Source organism: Balaenoptera borealis, assembly GCF_965194805.1.
Source record: "Balaenoptera borealis genome assembly, chromosome: 11".
NCBI classification, from domain to species: domain Eukaryota; kingdom Metazoa; phylum Chordata; class Mammalia; order Artiodactyla; family Balaenopteridae; genus Balaenoptera; species Balaenoptera borealis.
This window is the reverse complement of record NC_138868.1, coordinates 36765218-36791652: the sequence shown is the minus strand read 5'-3', so window position 1 is coordinate 36791652 and position 26435 is coordinate 36765218. Positions and strand designations below refer to the sequence as shown.

Sequence of the window (26435 nt, the reverse complement as noted above, 5' to 3'; positions counted from 1 at the left end):
GTGCATAACAAATAGGGAAAAAACCTCAAATACCTCTGGGTTCTCAAGCAGTTCATCCATTGTTATCTCATATACAAGTATACTTTGATTTTAGTGGGGCCTTAAGCACAGTCTCTCAGGATGCTCTTTGGGCATGATGGTTAAATGTGAGCTTGTTGATAATATAGTTAGGTGGATTTATAGTTGGCTGAACAAACATATCCTAAATGTGTTGATTCATGAATTGATGTTGACATGAAGGGTGGTCCCCAGGGCCATGCTGTCTGATTTTGCACGTAATCCTCTCTGGGCTGGCATTTTTCAGCAGCAACTTGGAAGAAGACAATCATAGGTATGCTTATCAGACCTTTGGGTTGACAGCTCCTGGAATTTTGGGCTTCACAATCTGGTAAAGTTGCAGAAAACATTTAGGAAATGATGCAGAGTCTTCAGCTTTTTATTTTTGCCAAGTAAGGATGCAAATATATTAACTATCATCTATTCATTTCACCAATATTTTATGGAGAAAAGATATTTTAATATCAAAAAAGGGAGGAAGAACATGATCTTACAAAAAAAGGAAGCCCTTCCCCCAAAAGGACAATTGGCTGCCTTATAGTGACATTAAAAGAAAATAATGTAATGGATATAACACAAATGATTGCAACGTAAAAAGTCAATTTTCAAAATTACAACGAGTCTGATTTCTGTAATTTTCTCCCTTATAGATTTGCCATTTTGGAGATTTATATTTGACAGTACATCACAGCATAGAGCTTTAATGTCAGCCTATGGACCAGATTATTTTTTAGACTTAGTGGAAAGTTCAGATTCACATAACTCTGCTGACAAAAATAAAAGAATGACACTCTTAATGGTATTTCACTCAATTCAGATATTTTACATTATACCAAGAGAGGATAGGAAACAACTCACCCACCCACAGGCCATATACGTGCACATCTCTGGCCTGACATGCCTCAGCCATTTCTGCTGCCTACATTTCCCCACAGGGCAGGGAAGAAGCTCTGTGGTTTCTGGTAGTGAGGTGTGCAGGAATGATGGTGGGGGACTCAGAAGTGATTATGGGGAGCGCTGTCACCTAGAGGGCTGCCCTCACCTGGTGTACTCAGGCAAAGGCCCTGAGCATCGTGAGTGAAGCAGGCAGGAAAGCAGCTGAGAGGAATGCTGCAAACCAGCAGAAATCAAACCCTCCTTCACCCACCCGCAACCAACCCAAAGTCTGTTCAAGTCCCCTATTCCACAGCTGTTGCTGGAGGTGATGAAGAGCTGGGAGAAATAACTCCTTCACTGAATGTCAGGATTAAGGTTCTCAGTATCCCCGTGAGCAAGAACCAGGAACCGAAACTGACAGGATGGAATTTCATAGGGATTAGTACAAAGTTCTTCCCAATGGTTCAACTTCACAAGAGCAAGCCTACCTTGAGAGCAGTTTAGGAGTAAAAGACCTGGGGTTTTTAATGGACTCAAGTTCAGTTTGAGCCAAAAGAACCTATGCCATCAGTCTTAGGCCACCTTAATAGGAACATAATGTCCAGATCATTCTAATGACTTTATCTGAGTGTAATTACTTCCCAAAGGTCCCCCGCTTCCAAGTACCATCACACTGGGGGTTAGGACTTCAACATAGAATTTATGGGAGGGAACACAATTTAGTCCATAACACATACCTATCACTTTCCTTCCCAAACAGCCCCTCATTCTGATTTCCCATCATAAGATTGCTAATCTTTCTTTTCTCTAGTCTACACTCCAAGCTGTGGCCAGCAGCATTCTCCCATAGGACCTGTTCAGAATGGATTGCCCTGTTCAGAATGTGGCCTGAAGAATCCAAACTCCTTAGCATGACATTTGAGACCTTCCACGAATCTGGCTCCAACCCATCTTTCTGTTCTCATCTCCCACCACATCACGTTCCTGATTCTAAGATCTGTCCAGCCTACAGCTGATCCTTGAGAGTACGTTGCCCTTTCCTGATGGAAGTCTGTGCTTTTGGTGTTTTATGAGCCAGAGATGCCTCTGTCTCCATTTCAGCCTCTTTAACTTCTTTCCTGTGTATCACATTTTTTTCTTGACCCATCCTGGTTGACCTCAGACTTAAATGGGTTCTTTCTCCTGGAGGATACGGTATATTTCTTAACATTGTCTTTAATCCACATTTTATTCCGCCTTATTTTGTAACTTGTTCATCACTCTATCTCCTCTGTTAGGGTGTAAGCTTCCTGAGGGCAGGGACTCTGGTCATTCATGTTCTGTTCTCCCCCAGGGCTTTGCATAAGAGTGGTTGCATACACCAACCACATGACAAGCTCAAGAGGTTTTGGGTTTATTCTGTGGAGAAGGAAAGGGCACAAGTAGGACCAACCAGTTGGAAGTTCTTTATTTTGATTTAATCTACAAAGAGACATTTTGAATTAGATCTGATCAATAATGGAGAGGGTTTATCAGGAGGTGGTGAGTGTCTGTCCCTGAAAGTATTCAGGCAAAAGCCAGGAAGACCATGTCTCAGAGATATTAGAGAAAGAATGCCTGAATTAGTGGGAGGTTGGGTTAGAGGTCCTCGCAGGCAGGGTTTCTCAGTCTTGGCACTGTTAACATTTGGGGCCGGATAATTCTTTGCTGTGAGGGCTGTGCTGTGCATTGTAGGATGTTTAACAGCATCCCTACCCTCTAACCACTAGGTACCAGTATTACCGCGCACCCCCACCAGGTTGCGACAACCAAAAATGTCTCCAGACATTACCAAATGTCCCCTGGGGGCAAAATCACCCCAGTTGAGGACCGCTGTTTTAGGGTCCCTTCTATCAGTGAGAATCTGTGAATGTTTTTGTTTTTCTATTTTCTATGTAACAGATGTGCCAAAATCATTGCAGATTCTGTGGGTTGGGAGAACACAAGGGAAGGATGGAGAAGGAACAGATCTTTATGGAGCCTACCATATTCCATGACAATCTTGGAGGTGGGGAGTTTTACTTTTATTTTACAAATGAGGAACCTAAGACTCAGAAAAGTCCTGCAGCTGTTGAATAGCATAGTTGGGGCTCAGTGTGGGCTTGCCTGACAAACTCTGTCTTCTTCCCCCGCCTCCCCCCTTGCTTTTACCTAAGTTTCTCATTGCCTTTAAACTCGACTCTTACATTAACCTGCCTCCTTTTATGAGCCTCACATTCAGAATTTGAGGGTGTTTCAGTACAGTTGGCCCTTTGTATCCACAGGTTTCGCATCTGCAGATTGAAACAACCACAGATCAAAAATATTTGGAAAAGAAAAAAATTCCAGAAAGTCAAAAAGCAAAACTTAAAGTCTGTGCTCTGGCAACTATTTACATAGCGTTTACATTGTATTTACATCTATTTGCGTAGCATTTACATTGTATTATATATTATAAGTTGTCTAGAGATGATTTAAAGTGTATGGGAGTATGTGCGTAGGTTATATGTAAATACTACACCATTTTACATAAAAGGACTTGAGCATCCATGGATTTTGTTATCTGAAGGAGTCCTGGAACCAATTCCCCATGGATACCAAGGAACTACTGTATTTACTTCTTGTAAATTTCCACGGAGCTTCAGCTCTGTGCTCCCCTGTAGGGCTGACCTAGAGCCTCATGGAAGAAGCCCACGTTGTGATGCCTTGGCACTGGATGCTCTTACTTAATGCTGCTCATGGCTTGTTCTCCCCCAACACCAACTTTATCAAGATACAATTAATATGTAACATTGTGTAAGTTTAAGGTGTAGAATATGATGATTTGCTATATGTATCTATATATTGTGAAACGATTACCACAACAATGTTAGTTAGTACCCATTACCTCACATAATTACCATTTTGGTGTATGTGTGGTGAGAGCATTTTAGGTCTCTCTTAGCAAGCAGATCTTAGAAGTTCTCATCACAAGAAAAATTTATAACTATGTATGGTGATGGATATTTTTGTGGTGATTGTTTCATGATACCTACAAATGTCAAATCATTATGTTGTGTACCTGAGATGAATATAATGTTATATGTCAGTTATATCTCAATAAAAAAGCTCTACTCTTTTAGCAACTTTCAAGTATATGATACAGTATTGCTAACTACAGTCACCATGCTGTACATTAGATCCCCGGAACTTATTCATCTTACAACTGGAAGTTTGTATCCTTTGACCAACATCTCATTTCTTCCACCTCCCAGCCCCTAGCAACCAACGTTCTCCTCTCTGTTTCTATGAGTTTATTTTTTTTAGATTCCACGTATAAGTGAAATCATACAGTATTTGTTTTTCTCTGTTTGACTTATTTCACTTAACATAGTGCCCTCAAGTTTCATCCATGTTGTTGCAAATGGCAGGATTTTCTTCCTTTTTATGGCTGAATAGTATTTCAATAATATAATAATAATATATATGTATATTTATATACCACATTTTCTTTCCTTTTTTTTTTTTTTTTAAGTGAGCAATGTTTATTGAGCCTCTATTATTATAGTCCTGGGAGGTGATTTACAGGAAAATAGACATGGTCTTATATCAGGAAGTTATATGTGAAGACTCTGGAGAAGTTTTTATAATGATAAGAATAAAAAGTACTATTTTTTTGAGGGATTTCTACTTTATAGGATTATTGTGAGGATTACATGAGAAACTTTTACTCCCTCCCCACTTTTTTACAGATATAGAAACTAAGCCTTAGCAACGTCAAATGGAGACAAACTCAGATTGAATGTTTCCACTACCCTGGTGCTCTCTCAGCATCATATTGTACAGTTGAGCAGGTTGTTCAGTGCTCAGAGGTGCCTGGCTGAGAGTGGAAGTTATACCACATTTTCTTTATTCATTCATTTGCTGATGGACACAGGTTGTTTCCATATCTCGGCTATTGTGAACAATACTGCAATGAACATAGGGGTGTGGATATTGCTTGAGGTAGTGATTTCATTTCCTTTGGATATATACCCAGAAGTGGGATTGCTGGAACACATGGTAGTTTTATTTTTAATTTTTTGAGGAACCTCCATACTGTTTTCCATAGTGGTTGTATCAATTTACATTCCCAACAACAGTGCACCAGGGTTCCCTTGTTTCCATGCTTTCACCAACACTAGTTATCTCTTGTCTTTTTGATAATAGCTCTAATCGCTTGTTTTAAGGGAGACTTAAATGTCACCAGGATTCACAAACCTGTGAATACCAGTGGAACCCCACGGTATTGATAATAACCACAGAAACATCTATTCTTGCTGCATTCTGCCCAAGAAGAACCTAGTTTTCTGTGCAACATCTCAGGAACACCAGGTCTTTCTGGGGTCCCTTTTAGGACACCTCACCACTAAGTCTGACAGCTTCATCCACCACTGGGCATGTTTTTTTTCTCATCTCTGGCCAATTCAGGAGTCTGCTGGGAGAAGGTTCATTATTGCCAGGACTGTTAGAATCTCTTATGAATCACTACTTCTGTCCAGGGTGCTGTGCCCAGTGGACCCCAGGGATGCCGGTCTTCAGGGATGCAGAAGGCACTTGCTCCATTTGAAGACAGAGCTATCCTCCCTACTTTGGCTTGGGACCCAGCCCCTTGGAGGAACAGAGCATTCCTAGCTTTAAGTAGGAGAAGGACCCTTATTCCAATTACTCCACACTTTGTTTCCTGGCCCCTAATTATCCCTGCTTTGCCTAGACCCCACAAAATCTCTCAAGAAAATACTCCATCTCCTCTGAGCCCTTATCCCTCTAGATATAGAAGCTCAAACCCTGTCCAAAGGCTGGGGTGGGGAGGGAGCAGACATCATTCTCTACCTGAATCCTCACAGAAAAAAGAAATCCTTCTTTTTTCCACCCCAGTTGCCAAACGAAAGTCCCAGGACGTATAGCGGCTATATGGTTTAGTGCGGGGAGGGAGCTTGCCTATACTTACAGCATCTGAGCGTCCACTCAGCCAGCCATGATGCCCTCTTACACAGAGGAAAGAGGAAGTTTAACACTCGAATTGGGAAATGCCAATATTTCCTGTACCATCAGTGAAAGGTTTAGGCTGGAGTACATGTACTTGTAATGTTCTCAAGTGTTTGATTCATCCTTTTGATTGGTTTGATTAATGGGGCTGGTTTCATTCTCTGCTACTCAGGATCTGTCTAGAACACCACAGATCAGCTGCATGTAGGGTTATGATTGGAGAGCCCTGGAAACATTTGGGTACACACTGATGTTGGCACACGTGTGGATGGGTCTCATGTCCCAGATCATGAGTCCCTAGACTTGATCTGGGACAAGTGGATCTAACGAGCATTGTCCTTCCTCTGCCCTCATAGGCCTGGTTGGGAGAAGAAGGGAGATGGGGTGTGGAAGGTAACACCCAGCCAATGGGGGAGAGAGGGAGTGACCGGCTAGGGCCCGTGGTGCTAGAAGTCAGCTCCCAGATCTATCGAGCAAGACCTTGAGATTTGCCGCTTGAGATCCTTTGACTTAAAAACAAGATTTCTTAGGATTTCAGGCAGCATTGTTATTGGTATACATGCGGCTGATTTGGTCATGTTTTTATCTTCGTTCTTAGTTTCTTTTTGCCCCTAAACCTGAACTTTGGTGTCTAATCCCATTTGACAGTGTCTGTTAAAGATTTAAATGCTGCTGCCAGATTTCCCAGCCCTATTTGGCCTCTTTGAAATATTGGGTCTGAAAGAAGGAAGGCTCAGCCCGGCACCTACAAATGGCAGCTCCTCAGAGTGCCAAGTGCTGCTACTGTGCCTTGCCCTGAGGGAATAAAAATTAGCTTTTTTTCATGAGCATTCAAGCTGCTACCTTATTTATCTGCCAAAGATTCAGACTCATCTTGCTGTCCACACTGCAAGCATGTCTGGCATGTGAGTGTGTGTGTGCGGGTGTATTTGTCATCAGCACCTAACCACCTTTGCATTCCCTGATGCCGTGAAGTGTCAGTCGATGGCAAGATGCCGTTTAATGCAACATGGCATTAGGTAAGACAATGTGACTAAAGTCATCTCGGAAACTACAGCCTCAGTGTAGTCGCCATTCACTGGGCTTCAGAATGGTTCTCGTGGGTAGTAAAAGTCACAGTTCAAGACTACCTGGTGTCTTGGAGGAAGTGAGTGAAGATGAAAAAAAAAGGTACGAGTTTACAATGTCCCCAAATAGTCATCACTGTGCACCTGCAAAGTATACACAAGAAAACAACAACATATGCTGAAGCTTTTGCATTCTGGTTTTCCTGATGATGCCGGGTTTCATTTTCTGGAGGATTGTTACAAATGTTTCCTAGCCTCAGCTGAATCTTAAATGTGCTTGTCATGCTCTACAGACAAACCCGTAAGTTGGGAAGTTTGGCAAATTGCTCATCCAGGAGGTCTACATCTCGGTTCTTCAAGTTCTAGGCAAGCAGTGACTTTAAACTGTCTTTTTTGCTCTTACATGTTTTGAAACAAACTCTGGGGCAAAAATGTATTTGGGAGGAAACTTGGAAGCCAGCTGGTTTTCTGTGTGTGATAGAACAAGATGCTCAGAGATTCGCTTGAAAAAAATGAAACCTCGAAACTTGAAGTCTGACGTCCCTGGGGCCATATGATAAATGCCAGTGGTTGTGCAAGTTCCTTTCCTTTCTTTTTCACATATATTTCTTTGACAGACAGACCAGAGCCTGAACTTGGAAGGGACCTGGCAGCCTTTGCTGGGGAGGGGAAAATTCTCGAAAGAGAACGTTGTGGGTGATTTAAATATCTCTCCAGGTGAGTGCGATCACCTGAATGATGTTTAAGATGTAAAGTCACATACTTTGCCCACTAGTCTGTGGTTTTGATTGTGTCTCTTTGAGTCACATTGTTTTTTTTTTTTTTTTTAATTTATTTATTTATTTTTGGCTGCGTTGCGTCTTCCTCGCTGCGCGCAGGCTTTCTCTAGTTGGAGAGAGCGGGGGCTACTCTTCGTTGCAGTGCGCGGGCTTCTCATTGCGGTGGCTTCTCTTGTGGTGGAGCACGGGCTTTAGGCACTTGGGCTTCAGTAGTTGTGACACGCAGGCTCAGTAGTTGTGGCTTGTGGGCTCTAGAGCGCAGGTTCAGTAGTTGTGACGCACGGGCTTAGTTGCTCCGCAGCATGTGGGATCTTCCCGGACCACGGATCAAACCCATAGTCCCCTGCATTGGCAGGCAGATTCTTAACCACTGCGCCACCAGGGAAGCCCCCTGAGTCACATTGTTTGATGTTCTGTTTCAAGTCAGTTTCATAGTGAGCAGAGCACCCTTTGGTTTTTTGATTTGTTCTCTGATTATTTAGAAATGTCCTCATTAAGAGAGAAAGTAAACACGGTTTCAGGTGCTGTGCTGAAGACAGGAATTGTGGGGTAGTGGGAGGGGGACCCGGGGGAAGGGAGAACGCACGTGTTTCTTCTTTGAGATAAAAGCCCATCCCAGAAACAAAGGCTGTTAGAATACAAAAGCTCTTTGTACACTGAGCACGTCTGCTGTTACGGATGAACCCTCTCCAATGGCTGCTATCAAACTTGTCATATTTTATTCATGAGTTGTGGTGTGCCTGGATGAAATAAGAAAAGCAAAGCTCCAAATCATAATTATGGCATAAAAAAGATAAAATAGTTATTATTGTGACATTTTGGAAGAATTCTTAAATCTCTCCAATAATTCATTTGAAAAAGTTGCACGGAACGGCTGGGTGTGTGGCACGTCATTTTGCTGGTCGGGGCTCCTGGGCTCAATTACACCTGGACCCACACTGACAGACTCTATGCCTATAGTGAATAAGAGCATAATTAAGGAGAGGGCGACAGCGGTGGTTACACATAAATAGAAACGCTGACAGGCATCTTTGCATTTATCTTTCTTACATTATTACTCTGTGGTTGATAAAATATGGCATTCTTGTTTTTTTATTTTTATCTTTTTTTTTTTTTTTTAGAATGTGGGGTCTGGATTGTGTGGTATGCCTTGTATGGGGAGATTTGGGGGAATAGTGGCAGGAAAGTCCACTTAAAAGTATGCCTTACACCCTATAGATGTTGTGGGACAGCAACAAAGAGTTTAGGAAAGAAGCTGTTGGTTTACATCATGAATTTGAAAAAGTAAGCTGAAGTGCTTTTGTAAAAAGACATGTCAATTTCACTGGAAAAAAAAAAAAAAAGAAAAAAGGCCCACTGTTGTTCCAGTGGCCCTCTCTGCTGACACAGGGCTTGGGTGATCCTCGTCTATTTCCTAATTTATCCGGAGATGCCTACCATCCCCCTCCATCCGTATGCTCATGGCCTCCCCGTCTCTGGCCCAAATTAGTGATGGATTCATTGTAAGCTTATTTACTCACTCAGGATTTATTTTCATCCTATGGTGTTCTCTCCACTTGTTCACACTGCCGGATTGTAAGTGACTTGAAAGCCAGTGAGAGAAAGCCTTCTCCACATAGTCTCCGCACGTGCCCAACTCGTGTGGTGTCGTCCAACCCTGGCACTCAGACAGGGAAGAAAGTGACAGTGACAAACATTTTAAAAAACTGTTCATGTAGATGGTTACATGTACATGTCATGTAGATTCTGTGATATAAGTATCATCATTATATTAGTTGCCATTTAATGGAGGAGAAACTGAGTTTCAGGGGGATTGAATGACCTGTCACTCAGATACTAAGTGCCAGGACTGATGGTGGATCCAAGATCTTCTGATCTCAAATTCCACTTCCACACAGGGCAGTGTTTCCCAACCTTTTTCGTATCATGGCACATGAGGAAAATGGCTATATTTGTATATTACACTGGGGAAAAGACAAGGGGGCTGTTTTTTTTTTTGCCTAAAGTACTCTTCCTGGCCGCACCAAGGGCTGAGAGGATCCAAACCTCAGAGATACCTGTTACCAGAGCCCCAGCATCTGTGGAGAAGCACCTGAGTGAGCCGGGAAGGGCCTGGGAAGGCAGGGGATGGAGGTTTTGTGTGGAGCCTGGGTGTATGTAGAGTGTGTGGTATTAGCACATGTTAGAGCCGCGCCGGGGCCGGGTTGCGATCCCAGATGCACGGAGGGTCGGCCAGGTCATCGCTGAGTGTGTGCACCGACGAGGGAATGCAGACAACGGGCGACATCGTGCAGTGCCCTGTTATCTCCTCAATGCCACATTCACTGCATTGTTACCTGTGGGAATGTGGGCCCTGTTGCCAGATCATTTAATTTTTTACTGGAGGTCTGGATCTTTATATGAAATCTGGGAATTTTTATACTATATCCCATTGGTTCTAAGACACACACACATTCACATTTTTGTAGTTATGTAATAAACGGTCTTATGATCAATAGTGTCTCAAAGTCCTAATGGGTAGCTTTTGGTGTTCTTTGTAAGGTGTGTAAAATAACGGTGTATCTTGTAATCTGTGCCACCTTGGACTTGATGAAACGTGACATGTAGGTTGGGAGAGCGGTGGAGAACACTGAGGGCTAAACTGACATGCTGGCGCTGCGCCTGGCCTGAGGCTGGTCACTTTATCACTTTGGACCTGGAGCCAGGACTCCGCACAGGACCCAGTTCTCAGCTGTGGCTGCTTCTTACAATCACTTGGGATACTTAAACAAATAAATCCTGATGCCGGCTTCACCCCAGACTACTTTCCTGAGTCTCCAGGTGTGAGGTACCTTAAAGGAGAAGGCCCCCCGTCTGCCTAGGCATTTATGAGCTGCAGGCATCAGTGGAAAGGAGAAACACAGGGTGGCGGGTACTTAGGGCTTGGCAGAAGTTTCCCTGGCAATTGGCTTTTTTTTTTTTTTTAATATTTTTCTTTTTTTTTTTTAAAATTATTTATTTATTTATTTATGGCTGTGTTGGGTCTTCGTTTCTGTGCGAGGGCTTTCTCTAGTTGCAGCAAGCGGGGGCCACTCTTCATCGCGGTGTGCGGGCCTCTCACTATCGCGGCCTCTCGTTGCGGAGCACAGGCTCCAGACGCGCAGGCTCAGTAATTGTGGCTCACGGGCACAGCTGCTCCGCGGCATGTGGGATCCTCCCAGACCAGGGCTCGAACCCGTGTCCCCTGTATTAGCAGGCAGACCCCCAACCACTGCGCCACCAGGGAAGCCCTGGCAATTGGCTTTTAACTGTATATTTCACGCATAAGCTAGCCACAGCATCCTTTTTGATATTTCCTTTAAATCGAAGATCTCACCATAATTAGAAAGCTGCCCGACCCACTAGTATGTGCTGGGGACAGGGCAAGCTTGGGAGCACAGCTTCCTGGACGTCTGCTTTGTTTTTTAAAATTTTTAGTGTTGTTTTTTTAGTTGATTTATAATGTGTTAATTTCTACTGTACGGCAAAGAGATTTAGTTATACATATATATACCTTCTTTTTTAAATATTCTTTTCCATTATGGTTTCTCACAGGATGTTGAATATAGTTACACACTAGGACCTTGTTGTTTATCCATTCTATGTATAATACTTTGCATCTGCTAATCCCAACCTCTGACTCCATGCTTCCCCCCAATCCCCTCCCCTCTTGGCAACCACAAGTCTGTTCTCTATGCTGGACTTTTGCTTTGAATCTCGCTTTTTTCCATGTGTAACTTTGGAATCCCTTCTCTCTCAGTCTTTGAGTGACTGGCTGGAGAACGATCTTTTTTTTTAGAGTCCTTATCTTAAAGGTGCCTCTAAAGCTCATTTATATATTAATCAATCAGCAGGCATTAACTGTGAGTCTGCTGTGCTGCCGTGTGCCAGCCACTGTGCTGGGTCCTGATTACACAAGAGGAATGTGGAAAATGCTCTGCCCTTGGGGGCCCTTGGTCCAGGTGCAGGGATGAGAGAACCAGAAATATATCGTACTCATTCATTCAAAAATATTTATTGCACACCCACGTGATGGGCACTGTTCTGGCTGTTAGAGATGCAGCGGAGAAAAGACAGAGTCTCTGGGTTCCTGAAGCTTCGGTTCCAGCATTGATGGGGAATCACAGTGAACAAGTATACTCATAAATTAGTAACTATAGATAGCCATATAGACTATGAAGGAAATAAAGCAGCAATACCAAGGAGAGAAAGAGAAGGAGAGGAGAGACTTTAGATAGATAGGATTATTGGGGAAGGCTTCCTTGCAGAGGAGGTATTTGAGCTGATGCCTGAATGAAGAATCCAGCCATGCAAAGCTAATAGTATCATTCCTGATCACTTACATGATTAATGATGAACACTTTTTATGTGCTAGGCACTGTTTTAGATTCTTTACATTTGTTAACTCATTTCATCCTTAAAATAATCCATAATAGTCCTAACAGGGAGATGGGTATTATGAGCCCCATTTTACAGAAAGGAAAACAGAGGCACAGGGAGGTTAAATCATGTGGCCAAGGTTAGGTCCAGTAAGTGGCAAAGCTGAGAATTGAATTCAGGCTGTTCTGCTCCAGAGCTGACATTTTTGGAAGAGCTGGTACGAAAACCCTTGGATCAAACAAGTTTAAGGGGCACAAGGATGGCCAGTGTGGGTGGAAGTACCCAAGGAGGTCGGAGAGTGCGGCCAGGGCCAAAGTAAAAGCTTGGTCTTTGTTTCAGCCCCAGCAGCAACACCAAGCCACGCAGGGTCTTTCAGGCCATTGTAAGGAGTTAGGGTCTTATTTCAATTGTGCTGGTCAGTGTGGTAGGTTGAGAAGTGACCCTCCCCCACCCAAAGATATTCTGTCCTAATCCCCAGAACCTGTGACTGTGTTACTTTACATGATTAAAAACAACTTCGAAGATGTGATTAAGTTAAGCATCTTCTGGTGGGGAGGTGATCCTGCATTATCCAGGTGGGCCCAATGTAATCACAAGCGTCCTATAAGACGGAAACAGGAAGTTCCGTCAGAGAGCGGGTGATGCGAAGATGAAGGCAGAGAGAGATTCTAAGTTGCTACAAAGCTAACTTGGAGGATTAGGAAGGGGACATGAACCACGGAAAAGGTAAGGTAAATGGATTCTCCCCTAGAGCTTCTGGAGGGAGGGCGGCCCTGCCTACATCTTAGTTTTGGTCCAGTGAAACCCATTTCAGCCTTCTGACCTCCAGAACCGTAGGATAGTAAGTTCGTGTTGTTTTAAGCCACTAAGTTTGCAGTGATTTGTTATAACAGCAACAGGAAACTAATACAGGCAGCTATTTGAGGGTTTAAAGTAAGGGGTCGAGGGGATTGATATGATGTGATTTAAGTATGAAAAAGATTTCCTTGATTCTCCAATTGCTACATGAGAGAGAGAAAGTCAGAGAGGAGCGGGGAGAGGAGAGGAGGGGGAAAGAAACAAGTGGAAGCAAGTTGGCATTTGGCAACTGCTGCAGTATTACAGTCAAGAGGATGGAGGGTCTCGGTGGTGATGGAGGTGGAGCTCAGGGCTTGCTCATGGACGGATGTACCCCGAGACACCCTGACAGAGAGCAGGCAGATGGGGGCATGAAGGAGCCTCAAGATGGCTGGAGAGGTAGGAGGAAACCCAGAAGAATGCAGTGTCCAAAAGACAGAGTGCCTCAAAAAGGAGGGAGAGGACAGCTGTTGCGAGGTTGTTGAGAGGTTAGTTAGGCGGAGGATAGAGAACCGACCATTGGATTTGGCAAGATGCAGAATGTAAGATGGGTCACAATGGGTGGTAGTGGTCAGTGCAGCTACAAATACTGGCTGCATGTCTCTGTCCAGACCGAGTCTGTCTTATTCACCGTGGCCTGGCGCCTGCCACAGAGAACACGCTCCGAGAATATGTTTGACTGAGCGAATGATTGGATTTTGGAGTGAAGGGGGAAAGCACGCTGAACTGGGGGCTCCAGAGCTTCACGGAGTTAGAGGAATTGGGTTGGGTCTCGCGAGATGGGCAGGCTTTGCATCGGCATGGAGAAGGTGGCTGGAGCTCCAGGTGGAAGGAGAGTTGAGATCCCATGCCCGTGGAGCTCCTCACCTGTGCCGGGCACTGCCCCAGGCACCACACATGCTCTGCACTCCCAGGGCTCACCTGGGGCCCGAGAGAGCTCGCCCGAGGGTCAGCGAACAACCACTCGTGGTGGGAGTGGTTCAGGTGGTTCGTGGCTGGAAAGGGTATCTGCTGGGACTTCCCTGGCGGTCCAGGGGTTAGGACTCCGCGCTCCCACTGCAGCGGGTGCGGGTTCGATCCCCGGTCGGGCAGCTAAGATCCCACATGCCGTGGGGCATGGCCAAAAATTAAAAAAAAAATCTTCTGGCTGAGTCAGATCATACCCAGGTAGAAAAGACTCCTTGGAAACCTACCGGGCACCCTTTGAGATGAATTAATCATAAAGACACTATTTAATACACTGAAGGAGTAATTTACTGAAAACTGACTCAGTGTTGTTACCCTAGGACGTGCCAGAGCCAAATTATGCGCGACAACGATCAAAGACCAATTTTCCCCCAAATCGACATTTTCATTTCTTTACAGAAGCCTCAGTAAGTAGGGATTGTAATTTGAGCCCTTGGTTGTAGGTCTTGTTTGGGAGGGTGGCCGTGGGAAATTGGTGGAGAAGGATCCAGTAGCCAGATGGCAATTGGCTTTGAATTCAGGCAAGCAGCATCCCCAACGATTCATTTTAAGGGCGACATTAAAGATTGCATTCTGATCCTATGAAACATTAAAGAGGTCAGTTTTCAAAGAAGCACAGCAAATCTGTCAGAATCCACACCCAGAGCCCCTTTCTGCACTCATCCCACATTTCTTGGAGCTTCTGTTCAAAACCTGGAGTTTCAGGTGTCCAGAAAGCTTTACTGGCCCTCCTCAGCACAGGGTTTGAAAGGCCGGTAATTACACTTTCCAGGAGCCAGGAAGCACACGCAGCGGGCAATGCAGATAGATAAATAGTGTGGGAGGCCTCCCCAGCAGTGACTCTGGAGCTAATCAGCTAACAAGGCATGTAATTAGATTAACACATGTGATCTTAGACCTGATGATGTGCTTTTTAGGACAGTGGAAATAAAGGAGCTGAAAAGAAAGCATTCCACTGAGGAGTTCCAAATTATTATCCCTTCGGAAATATTCAGGGCACTTGAAATAATAGAGCAAAGAACCTTCTCCAGTGGCCATGCCAGCACGTATGGGCCCTGACAGGTGGTCAGTCTCAGGCTGGGGGTAGGGCGGTGCTGAGCAGCGAGGGTACCTCATTCGTCACTTAGTTCTTGCTGTGTTACCTGGGGCCGATGCTGCTTTATGATTTCTCTCTGTTGTGGAAAGGATTTCTTTTTCCCTCCTTTGCATAGCATAGTGAGACGTTCCCATATTACTTTCTTGGCATGTATAGTGACCGGGCCTGCCCTAACCTAATAGGCCAATTATTTCTGGAAGGACCTCCTGTAGCTTCCCTCTTTTTCCTTCAGCTTACTTGGAGAGAAAGAAAGCGCACATTTGAGGTTTGCCAAGCTCCCTCCGTCTCCCCAGGTACAGACTTCTGCCATGCAGAGTCCCTACCTCCTCCACTATAGAGTCATACCCCTCACCTCTGACCACTGGGACCCCAATAAAGCAGATTTTACCTCTGACCCTCCCCTCATGCCTTACTTCTCATTCATTCTTTCACCTCTGTCTGAGGTAGTGCTACCCTGTTGGTCCCCAAGTGCTAAGTTTGTGCAGTTTCTGGGGTGAAATATCTCTGAGGCCACCAAAATTGTTTCTCACTTGAGCTCCTGACAGTTTGCTAATTAATATGATTATGGTCGTTGCAGCCTGTGTTGAAGTTGGACCACTTTCCCAGAGGTGGGAAGTCAGACACTCATCCACAAAACCAAGTAAATTACTTGTATGTGAGGGGGAAGACCCTCAGATACATCAGGAGTATCTTCCTGTGGTTTGGCATCTAGCTTTGCAGGCTGTAGGCTTTTAAGAGCACTTCCTGGCCTCACGAACAGGGGTGCTTGGATTCCTGATAGAAAAGTTATGTGATTAAGATACCTAAAGTAAAACACATGCTTAGAGCTCTTTGCCTATCACCATGAGGAGATGCCAGCTGTGTTCTGAAAGCTGGGAAAAGAAATAGCCAGCGCTGTTTTCCATCAGGCGGAATACAGGCTTATCTGGAAGAGTGTCGCTTTCTGCTTGTAGATGCCACAGCTATCTCTTTGCCCACAGAGCCACGGGAGCTTACCTTTGAAACATTAGCTGTTCACCCTCGTAATTGCTCCATCCTTTAATTTAATGAAAACCCATTAAACCGAAACAATAATTAAAATGAGACATCATCTCTGTAGGAGGTTTGCATATTAAAATCACTGTGCATTTCAATGCAGGCAGATTTTTATTCTTGAACAGTGTTTGAAGCAACATGTAAAAATGATTTATAATGAATAATCATAAACTAGAGAGCTTGGCGGTTGAACATGATGCCTCACTGTTTACTATTGAATTTGAGTAGATGTGGCAAGGTCAAGGCCAGTACAGCATTGAAAATGTCTCTCTTAAGCCTGAGAATTAGGCCTGTGCACAAAAGGGAAGTAATTATAATAAGGTTAGCCCATTGTTCCAAACTTTTCAAACAGGCTAGAGAGTGCACGCTCAATATATGGGGCAGTTTACGGTTTTGGAGGAGCGGTGCCCCTTAGATAGGGGAGACCTGGCATTGGAGTGGAGTGGAGAAGTTTAAAGATTCTTCCTTGTCTGGGGATTAGGGAAGTCGTACGGAAATATACAGAAAGAGCTGAAAAGTTGGAGTCAGAAGACACATCTCTACTTGCTGGAGGTAGGATCTTGGGTGAGTCACTTAACTTGTACACACCAGAGATTCCTTATCTTTAAAGGGAGGTTATTAATGCTTACCTAATGGGTTATTATGAATATGAAATGTGGTCATGTGTGAACCCACTGGCAAATGTTAAAGCTCAGACTTCCAGTGTGTAGATTTCTGAGCCACTTTTGCAAAGCGTCTCAGAAATGCTGTCCTAAAGAGAGGCCAGGGAAGGGGAAATACTTCTGGAGCACAAGCTATATGGTAGGCACACTCCTTACTGAGCCCTGCCACGTGGGTGGTGTTACCACTGTGTTTACACACGGGGCAACTCAAGGATGAAGGAAGGAAGCTGAGTTACCCAACCTCTCACAGAGGCTACATGGTGGAGCTGGCGTTCAAACACCAGTTGGGCTGAGATGGATGAACAGGGCAGAGAGGCGGTGGTGTGTCGTGGCTGGCAGTACACAGATCTGAGTTTGAAATCCAGTGACGATACTTAGAGAGTTTCTTAGCTCTTTGTACCTCATTTATAAGATGGAGATAGCAATACTGACATCGCTGGACTGCTGTGAGGATTAAATTAGGAAGTATATTTAAAGTCCTTAGCTCAACATCTAGCACACAGCAAAAATTCAAAGATGTTTGGATGTCGGTCGGCTGGCTGGACCTAGATTGGAGTAGCTGGGAACTCAATAGACTCTGCCTACTTTTTAGTTTAAGAGAAGAGAGAACTGGCCACTCATCATGCCTCCAGCCATGGCTGGCAACCCGTGCTCACCCGCCCGTTGCCCTCCTGCTGGGCCACAGCCATAATCCGCCACGGCCCCAAGGCTCTCCTGGCAGGGCGGTGGCTGGCATAGCTTGGTACACCCCATCCTCCAGGACTCAGGGCCTGCCCCAGCTGTGTTCCAGATAAACAATTGGCCTGTTCTTCCTGTGTGGCAGGCACTGTTTTAAGAGATTAACATGTGTGAATCTTTATCCTATCTGTATGAGACAGATGCAGTTTTATTCCCATTTTACAGACGAGGAAGCTGAGGCACAGAGAGGTTGATGAGTCCACGGTCACACAACTAGTAAGTGGTGAAGCTGGAAGATGAGCCAGTCAGGCTCCAGAGTCTGAGCGCTTAACCGCTACCCCGCACTGTCCCATATTGGGAAGATCGGGTCTCTGAGGGGGAGCTCTCTGGTCCTGCTCCAGGTTATCCCAGCCATGTGTTGCCTCCTGAGCATACTATTCTTTTGCCTCCGAACTGAACAACTGAACAGTTCCCATTCATTTATGTGTGTGTCTTTATTACTAGATGCTTAGCCCCTGGCAGATAAAAGATGTGTTTTAGTCAGTTTTGTGTCCATAGTGTCTGGTTCAGAAGAGTGCTCGATAAAGGTTTTAAAGGTGAAGAATTAATGAGCTAATGATCGGATGGTTAAGTGAGCAGTTCGCAGAGGGCTGGGACCAGGACTGTCCTCGTGTCTTTTGTAGCAACCCAGAGAGCATCCCGTGCTGGGAACAATGTCCTTGCCTGTACTTGACAACCTTCTGGGTAACTTCATCCACCATGTGGTGGGCATACCTCTGCGTTCTCAGACTCTTGACCATGAGTGTGGATTAAAATGACACCTGACTTGACTGTCAGTTATGACCAAAATACACCTCAATCCCATCAGCCTGAGCTGTCATGAGCTGAGGGTCTCAGCTCATGAGAAATGCCCCAGCAGGCCATTCTGGGAGCTGGCCAGTCCTCTGCTTTAAGGAGGGGGAGTGTTATTCCATGGGAAGCCAGACCTGGTTGAGCTTGGCTGGAGGGGAGAGGAGGGGGGATCTCACTAATTTAAAGAGACACAATTTCATGATTGAAAGCTGGGTGGTTGATGCTTATTTTCTTTTTTTGTAGGATGCCCTCTTTGCTTCTCCCCTGTTTCTATAACAAAACGGATTGTTTTTTCCTTACAATAATTCTGGAAATGATAATACAATCTAGAAAATTGAGACATGTGGAAAGGAGCAACATGTCACCCAGATTAGCTCCCAATGCTAACATTTTGATTGAAGGCCATCATCTCTTTCTGCTATGCATCACTAAATACATTTTTTATGTACTTGATGTGACATTGTGCATAAAATTGTGTCCCTGTTTGACATTATTGCCTAGGAATTTCCTGTGCTATTTAATACCTTTGATATTATGTTATCCTACGTAATTTTCCATTGTATACAGTCTAATTTACAATCATTCCCTGGATAGCTTTTTTGCTATACGAAGCAGTCTTCCCTCTCCTCCCTGCCCCAGTTTTAATGAGATATAATTGGCATGTAACATTATATTAAAGTGTACAGCTTAATGATTTGATACATGTATACTGCAAAATGATTACCTCAGTAAATTTAGTTAACATCCATCATCTCATATAATTAGAAATTTTTTTCTTGTGATGAGGACTTTTAAGATCTCTTAGCAACTTTTTTTTTAAAAATGTATTTAATTATTTTTGGCTGCGTTGGGTCTTTGTTGCTGTGCGTTGACTTTCTCTAGTTGTGGCGAGCGGGGGCTACTCTTCGTCGCGGTGCGTGGGCTTCTCATTGTGGTGGCTTCTCTTGTTGCGGAGCATGGGCTCAGTAGTTGTGGGTTGTGGGCTCTAGAGCACTGGCTCAGTAGTTGTGGTGCACGGGCTTAGTTGCTCCCGGCATGGGGGATCTTCCCGGACCAGGGATCGAACCCGTGTCCCCTGCATCGGCAGGCAGACTCTTAACCACTGTGCCACCAGGGAAGTCCCTTAGCAACTTTCAAGTAGCCAATATGGTATTGTTAACTACAGTCACCATGCTGTACATTACATCCCTAGAACTTATTCATCTTATAACTGCAAGTTTGTAGCTTATACAATGCAGTCTTTTTATTAAAAAAATCTTTATCAGACTTCTGTTGTTGTTGTTGTTCTCCTGTCCTGTGATTTAGATAGAGCTGGCATCCATGCTTTACCCCTATCTTTATTATGAGGCATCCAACTGAGATGGGGGTGGAGGGATGAGGGTTGGGGGGGAGACTTGACCAGTGGTAGGTTATGGTGCCAGTGTAGGGGGACAGCCTGAAGAGAAGGAGTGATCACAGTTTGCTAACTTCTTAGTGACAAGGGGGTGCATTGATATTCCTTACTGGTATTTTTAAATATTTATAAGAAGAGCTTAGCTTCTCCACCATGATGATCTAATTAGTAAAATTATGGGGCCACCTGAATCTCTTTTTTGAGTCATATAGTAATTATAAAAATGATTAATACCATGTGTCACAGGGTTCCTTGGGTTTAGACCCCAAATAGAGGAGTTAGGGATGCTTAGCTGGCTTTATTATCCCTTAGGTGGCTCATTATGTTAATGTACTTTTTCTCAGCAGGTTGGGGTTATAGTTGAGTGTCTTTGGTAAACCTCCCCTGTTGTGTTCCAGGCTTTGGAATCAAGAAATATTATTAATGCATTTTTTGAGGTTCTACCATGTGCCAGGCAACATGCTGAGTGTGAGTATCTATTGATAAACCATTCCCCGTGGAATGTAGTCCAGTAGGCATGATAGCCATTAATGAAGGGATGCCACACAATAAAATGATTAGACACATAAAGACTTGATATTTACAAGAAGTACAGTGAAGACAACATAGGGAATTCAAGCTGGTCTGGGATGGTCAGGGAGAGCTGGCCTGAAGGAGTAACGATTAAGCTGGTATCCACAGAAGAGAGAAAGAAGAGAGGTCACTGAAGATGAGAATATACCAAGGCGGGAAGGAACATGGCCGTGGGAAGAAGAGGCAGGAGGCTTGTGTGGCTGGAGCGGAGGATGAAGCAGGTGGGAGAGAGGAAAGACAGGTGAATGAAAACATAAGCAGGAGTGCCAGGCGAATGCTGTGGAGTGTCCTGATCAACTCTGCTGGGGCAAGACTCAATTTTATCTCCAGTCATATGTTGTGTGACCTTGGGCAAGCCATAAAACTTCTCTGTGTCTCAGTTTCTTTACCTGTAAAATGGGGGATTGTTATTTAGCTCAGGGGTTGTACAAATAGATTGTTCATAAATATTTCCCGAGTGAATACAGTGTCAGGCGCTGGGTGTATGATGATTTGTCCCTTTTCCACAGGCACCAAGCCCTGAGGTTCCACATATTGGCAAACAGTAGACATAGCACAGTGAAGAGTGTAGCATATGGAATGAGCCTGCAAGGCTGGGATCTCAGAACCGTGGACTCCTAGCCCAGTGTCTTTTAGAAAAATCATTTAAATTCCGTAAACCTTAGTTTTCTCATATGTAAAGTAGGAAAAATAATAATGGCTACTCCTAAGATTATTGTAATTAGATGATATGCGCAAAGCAGTTAACCCTGCACTTGGCACCATCGTAAGCCATACACGTGTTTGCTTTTTATCATTCAGGCTTCTGGAGCTAATGGAGGTTTAATGGGACGTTATTGTGAACTTGTTCATGGAGATAGAAATCCCTTACACATTAAGTGGGGGTCTTCTGGTGTCCCTACCACTTCCTGCTTGTGATTTCTGCTGCTTTGAAAGTGTTTGGATCAATAACATCTGAAGTTCTCAAAGAAGGGCCCCAGGACCTAACAGTGGGATATGTGCCTCTCTCCACACAGTAGGAATTGCCCTGTGGACAGTTGACAGTTCTGAAATGGCAAATTTCCTCTCTACTTAGGAATGAAAAGCCAACTGTCATTTCAAATTAGCAAGTGTTGCTTTATCTTTCGGGGCCAATCTTAACCACAAGCTTATGTGGGACTCAGGCTAGAAGGACGTGCTATGTCTATATCGAGGTTCTGCCACGTGTCGAGGTTCTTAGTGTACACATGCTGTGATTACGGAGACGTCACCTGAATTCACCATCAGTCAAGGCTAAGGCAGGCTGCCCTGGTGTGTTTGTTTTGTCCTGTTTCTGGCTGCTGCTGTTTTTGCTCTCTTAACTCACTGATCAGTGGAGAGTTCCCTCCAATGTTAGGTTGAGTAGATGCTTTCCTGCTGGACTTTTAGTGAGAGAGGCTTGCAGAGAAAGAAAAATGCCGGGATAATGGAAAACACCTGGGTGTTCACAGCCTCACAGCGATCCTGCAAGGAATGCCCTCTTCTCTCTATTTCTCCCGTCTAGTAAATGCTTATTCATCTTTTTTGACTCAGGCTCAAAGTTACATCCTGTACGATGTCATCCCCAGCCTCCCCGGGTCCCTTCCTTCCTTCTTTTATGCATTGCCCTACTCTGTTTTCACCAAGTAACTGTCTTGCTTATGTAGCTGTCTTGGATGCCAGAAACGGTTTTTACCTTTTTGCCGATACCTGGCACAGCGTAAACGCACGTATATGTTTGTTGACATTGAAAATCACCACCCTCCTCATCCTGTAAGTCAGGGAAAATGGAAATGAAGTTTCTTCTACATTAGGCAGAGAAGAGCTTGTGAACAGCGTCGTTTAATTTCTCTCCTTCTCCATTCTTCAGCCTCCTCCCTTCACCTAACACGTTTTTATTGATGCTTCCTCATCACATTAGCATTTTTAGTGTTTCTTGAAAATTGACTAGGTAGAGCTATTTCATCCTAGTGGGGAAAGAAAGGAAATAAGGTAAGGAACATGAAACAAGATTATGGTAAGTGATACAAGGAAATAATTGATCACAATACATATACTATGATAAGTGGTATGAAGGAAGTCACCAAAGTGGCATTTTAGACATTAATGGGGGCCCTGTTGGAGGGAGTGACCAGAGGTTGCATTTGCAGTGAGAGCTGGAGGAGAAGGGAGAGGTAGGCAAGAGGCAATTTGTGTGTGACCGTGAAGGCCATGCGGAAGAGCCTGATTTTATCCTGGGAGCGATGGGAAGCCACTGGAGGGTTTTAGAGATGGAAATGATCCTGATTTCTGCTTTAAGAAGGGCACTTGGGCTGCTGTGTGGAGGATGGAGAAGGGAAGGTAACACGGAGACCAGTGAGGATGCAGTTGGAGAGATGATGGCAGCTTGGACAAGAGTTTGAAGAGTAGAGCTGGGAAGAAATGGACAGATGCCAGACATGGGAGCCCTCATGACATGCTCTTGGATTGAATACGGAGGGTGGAGGAAAAGAAAAAATCGAGGACAGTTTCTAGTTTTTTGGCCTGAGGAAGTGGGTGGTTCCATTTACTAAGACTGGGAACTCTAGGAGATAAGAGAGGGTTGGGGGAGAGAACAGGAACTCAGTGGGTGAATACAACTTGGTGTTAGATATTCAGATACTGAATATGGAGATAGTCAGAAGGATACTGCATATATGAGTCTGTTACTTAAGGGAGAGGTTGAGGTTGCAGATATAAGTTTGGGGGTCATTGGCCATCTGGCTTGATGATATTCCCCCAGGGAGAATTGAATGAGAGGTGAGGATACCCGTAACTGATCTGATATTCTTAACTCCCCCAGTAGGCATTTCTGATCAATCATGGCCCTCTTTGCATTGGGCCTAAGCTTCAGAATCCTCTAATGAGCTCCCTGGGCAGTCATCAACAACCAGTTGATTCCTAATTGATGGGTAAAGTAGGAAGTAGCAAAAAGGAAAAAAAAGTAAACAACAAAATTAAGCTCAAGAACCAAGTGTTTTTTTTCCTGGCACTAAATTCTAGGTGAAATATATTATGAGACTCTTTGCCCAGCAGTAGTAATAATAAAAATAATATTAACAAACATTGGCTAATGATCCCTAGTTTACAAAGTGATTTGTTCGTACATTTAATTGGTTTTGAATATCATCCTGGAGAGTCTTCGGCTAGGATTCTGTAGAAGGCGTAAAAGCATTCCCTAAGTGGCTGTCTCTTATCTCAGCCCTGGACAAAAGCTGACAGCATGCCACTTAGTAGTAAAGTAGTGAAAGCCTTTCTTTGGGCAGAAAGGCAAATGCCACTGAGGTAGGTTTTCTGTGGGTACAGTGTTTTTGGGTTGGGTCCCTCCTTGGAAGAGGACCAACCTTGCTTCCCACTGTCCATAGCCTAGACTTGAACAGCTGGAAGACTGGTGTTCTTTTCTGTGCTGCAAACTTGAAAGAGCAATGTATAGAATTATAGGAGATAAAGCTGGGGAGGCCCTGAGAAATCACCTAGTCCAACCCCCCTCATTTTGCAGATGAGAAGACTGAGGCCTGAGGTCAAGAATTCAAGGATTTCTTTTTGTTAAAAGCCACTCTCCAGGATGAGGTTCTTCAAGGTCCGAATACAAGTCTGTGATGTTGCCTGGCCCATGCAGCCTTTGCAGTTCTGTGTTTTTCTTTTCTTTTAAAAAAATTTTTATACAATTTTTAAAGGTTACTTTCCATTTACAGTTATTACAAAATATCGGCTATAGTCTCTGTGTTGTACAATACATCCTTGAGCCCGTCTTACGCCCTATAGCTTGTACCTCCCACTGCCCCACCCCTATGTACTCCCCACTTGTAACCACTAGTTTGTTCTCTATATCTGTGAGTCTGCTTCTTTTTGGTTATATTCACTAGTTTGTTGTTTTTTTTACATTCCACATATAAGTGATATCATACAATATTTGTCTTTGTCTGACTTATTTTAATTTAGCATAATGCCCTGCAAGCCCGTCTATGTTGCTGCAAGTGGCAATATTTCATTCTTTTTTATAGCTGAGTAGGATTCCATTGTATGTATATACCACAGCTTCTTTATCCATTCATCTGTTAATGGACACTTAGGTTGTTTCCATATCTTGGCTATTGTAAATAATGCAGTTCTATGTTTTTCAAAGCTTCCTCGGGCAGTCCTGGAGAAATACCCAAGTAGTTATTGTACAGTCAGAGGACGTGGTCAGGGCATGAGAGAAGGCCACCAGACACGTCTTTGGTGTTCATTTGTCATCCTCTGAATAGTTTTCTCTAATTCAGCTCCCTTGGTGCCCACTTTCTGCTGCCAGAAAGTATAGTGTAAAATAGTGACGTAATGCCCAGCTTATCATGACAAGGGTGAGCCTGAAATGAGGGATGTCTCTCATTATGCAGATGTTGCAGAAAGAAAGATTTCTGTCCAGGAGCAGGATTAGCTGACTCCCACACCTCTAGGCCAGCTGAATTGGCCTCAACTTTAATAAACATTTCATGAGGACAGTCATCCACTGCATGTTTACAGAGAAATTACAGGCACGCTGTTGAATCATGAGCATGCCTTGTATTTATCCTTTAAGCAAAAGCAGAGTTGTCTGGCATTATTAGCTCTAGTAAATCTCTTCTGGGTACAAGGCAAGGACAGGTTTCCCTAGATGCATTGTGGAGAGAAAGAAGCTGTGGCCACGGGAAAAGGGAAATCAGAGACTGCTGAGTGGCACTGGATCCTATTAGACTCAGGATTCTCTGAATTTTGGGCCCCATTTATCAGACTGCCTCTCGCCTTATTTTCAGCAGCTTAATCTGTTTGCAGCAGGCCAAATCGCTCCGTGTCCCATCACAATTCCTGTCAGAAAATCACTGGCTGGCCAATTGTGAACTTGTCAAAGTGACAAGCAGGCACGGTGGCTGAGACGGCATTTCCAGGCTTTACCTTGAATGCGTGCAGCCGTGTGGAGTGGTGGGTGGCGCCTTAAAATGGAAAACTACTGACAAGAGGGGAAAAGGGAGACTGTACCGCGGATCCTCTGGACAAGGCATTTTTAACTGTGCATCTTTTCTCCTTTTCCTTCTCGTATTCTCTCTCCTCTTTCCCCGTCTGTATTTCTTCTTTCCTTCCTCTTCTCCTCCTCCACTTCCTCTTCTTTCTCCCTTCTGTTTCTCCTGCTCTTCCTTCTTGACTCGTAGATACAGAAAGAGAGATCCACGCAGCCCCTCATGTGAGTGAGAAATTAATTCAGCTGTTCCGGAATAAGAGTGAATTCACATTTCTGGCCACTGTACAGCAGAAGCCATCCACTTCAGGAGTGATACTGTCCATTCGAGAACTGGAACACAGGTAAGAAAGAGCTTTCTACTTCTCAAAAATCTACCTAGCATTCATGGGCTATACAAAATGCCTTGGAATTTACAGGGTGTAGCTCCAGGAAAATGTTCAGCTTGCTGAAGCCTTGTGACTGTTGAACACATTCATGGACTTACTTCGCATTAAGATGTCTTTCTCACCTATTTTCTATCTCCTGATAGACTTTGCTCATATAAAACCACATGCTATCCATCTGATTTAGGCCATCAAGCAAGTTATATTTACCAACAACCTCCAGTAAGCCTTCATTGTGTTTATTTTATGCAGGAACTGTGCTTGACGCTGGGAATATTAAGGTGAAAAATACAGAATTTTTATTCTAAGGATCACATCACACAAGCTAGTAGGGAATATGGACAAATGAATGTCACGAAGAATTGTAGATGCAGTGCTGGAAACTTGTGTTTAGGGAATAAAGGTAGTAGACAATTCTGCTAAGCTTTGTAGTAAGCCAAGAAAGGGTTCAGAAAAGATGACGATTGTATAAGGAAATCAAGTGAGTAGATATTTGACAGGCTGAATGGGAAGGGGTAAGGAATAGGAAGAACAACATTCAAGGAAGAGGTTGTGACGATTTGGGGAAGGAACAGGTAAGTGGGTAAGTAGATGACACACAAAGTGTGTGGGGCAGGGGCTGAGGTCGTTGAGGCAGGCAGAGATAGGTGGTATTATAGAGGCAGGCGGAAACCAGATCATTCCAAAGCTCTGATGCTGTGTTGAAAAACTTGGACTAAAGTCCCCGTAGATGATGGGAAACTACATAATGGCTTTAAGTTTGAGAAAGATCACTCTATTCGGGAGTTC

The 26435-nt window shown here is 44.1% G+C and overlaps 1 protein-coding gene across 3 annotated transcripts in view; it reads left to right on the top strand.

Moving 5' to 3' along the window:
- NELL1 (neural EGFL like 1) overlaps positions 1-26435 on the top strand; it is an 866104-nt gene that overhangs the window by 55347 nt on the left and 784322 nt on the right. For all 3 annotated transcript variants that reach the window (XM_082342435.1, XM_082342434.1, XM_082342433.1), the window contains exon 3: positions 25454-25604. In XM_082342435.1, the coding sequence (XP_082198561.1) occupies positions 25454-25604 (151 nt within the window). The remainder of the gene's footprint in view (positions 1-25453; positions 25605-26435) is intronic.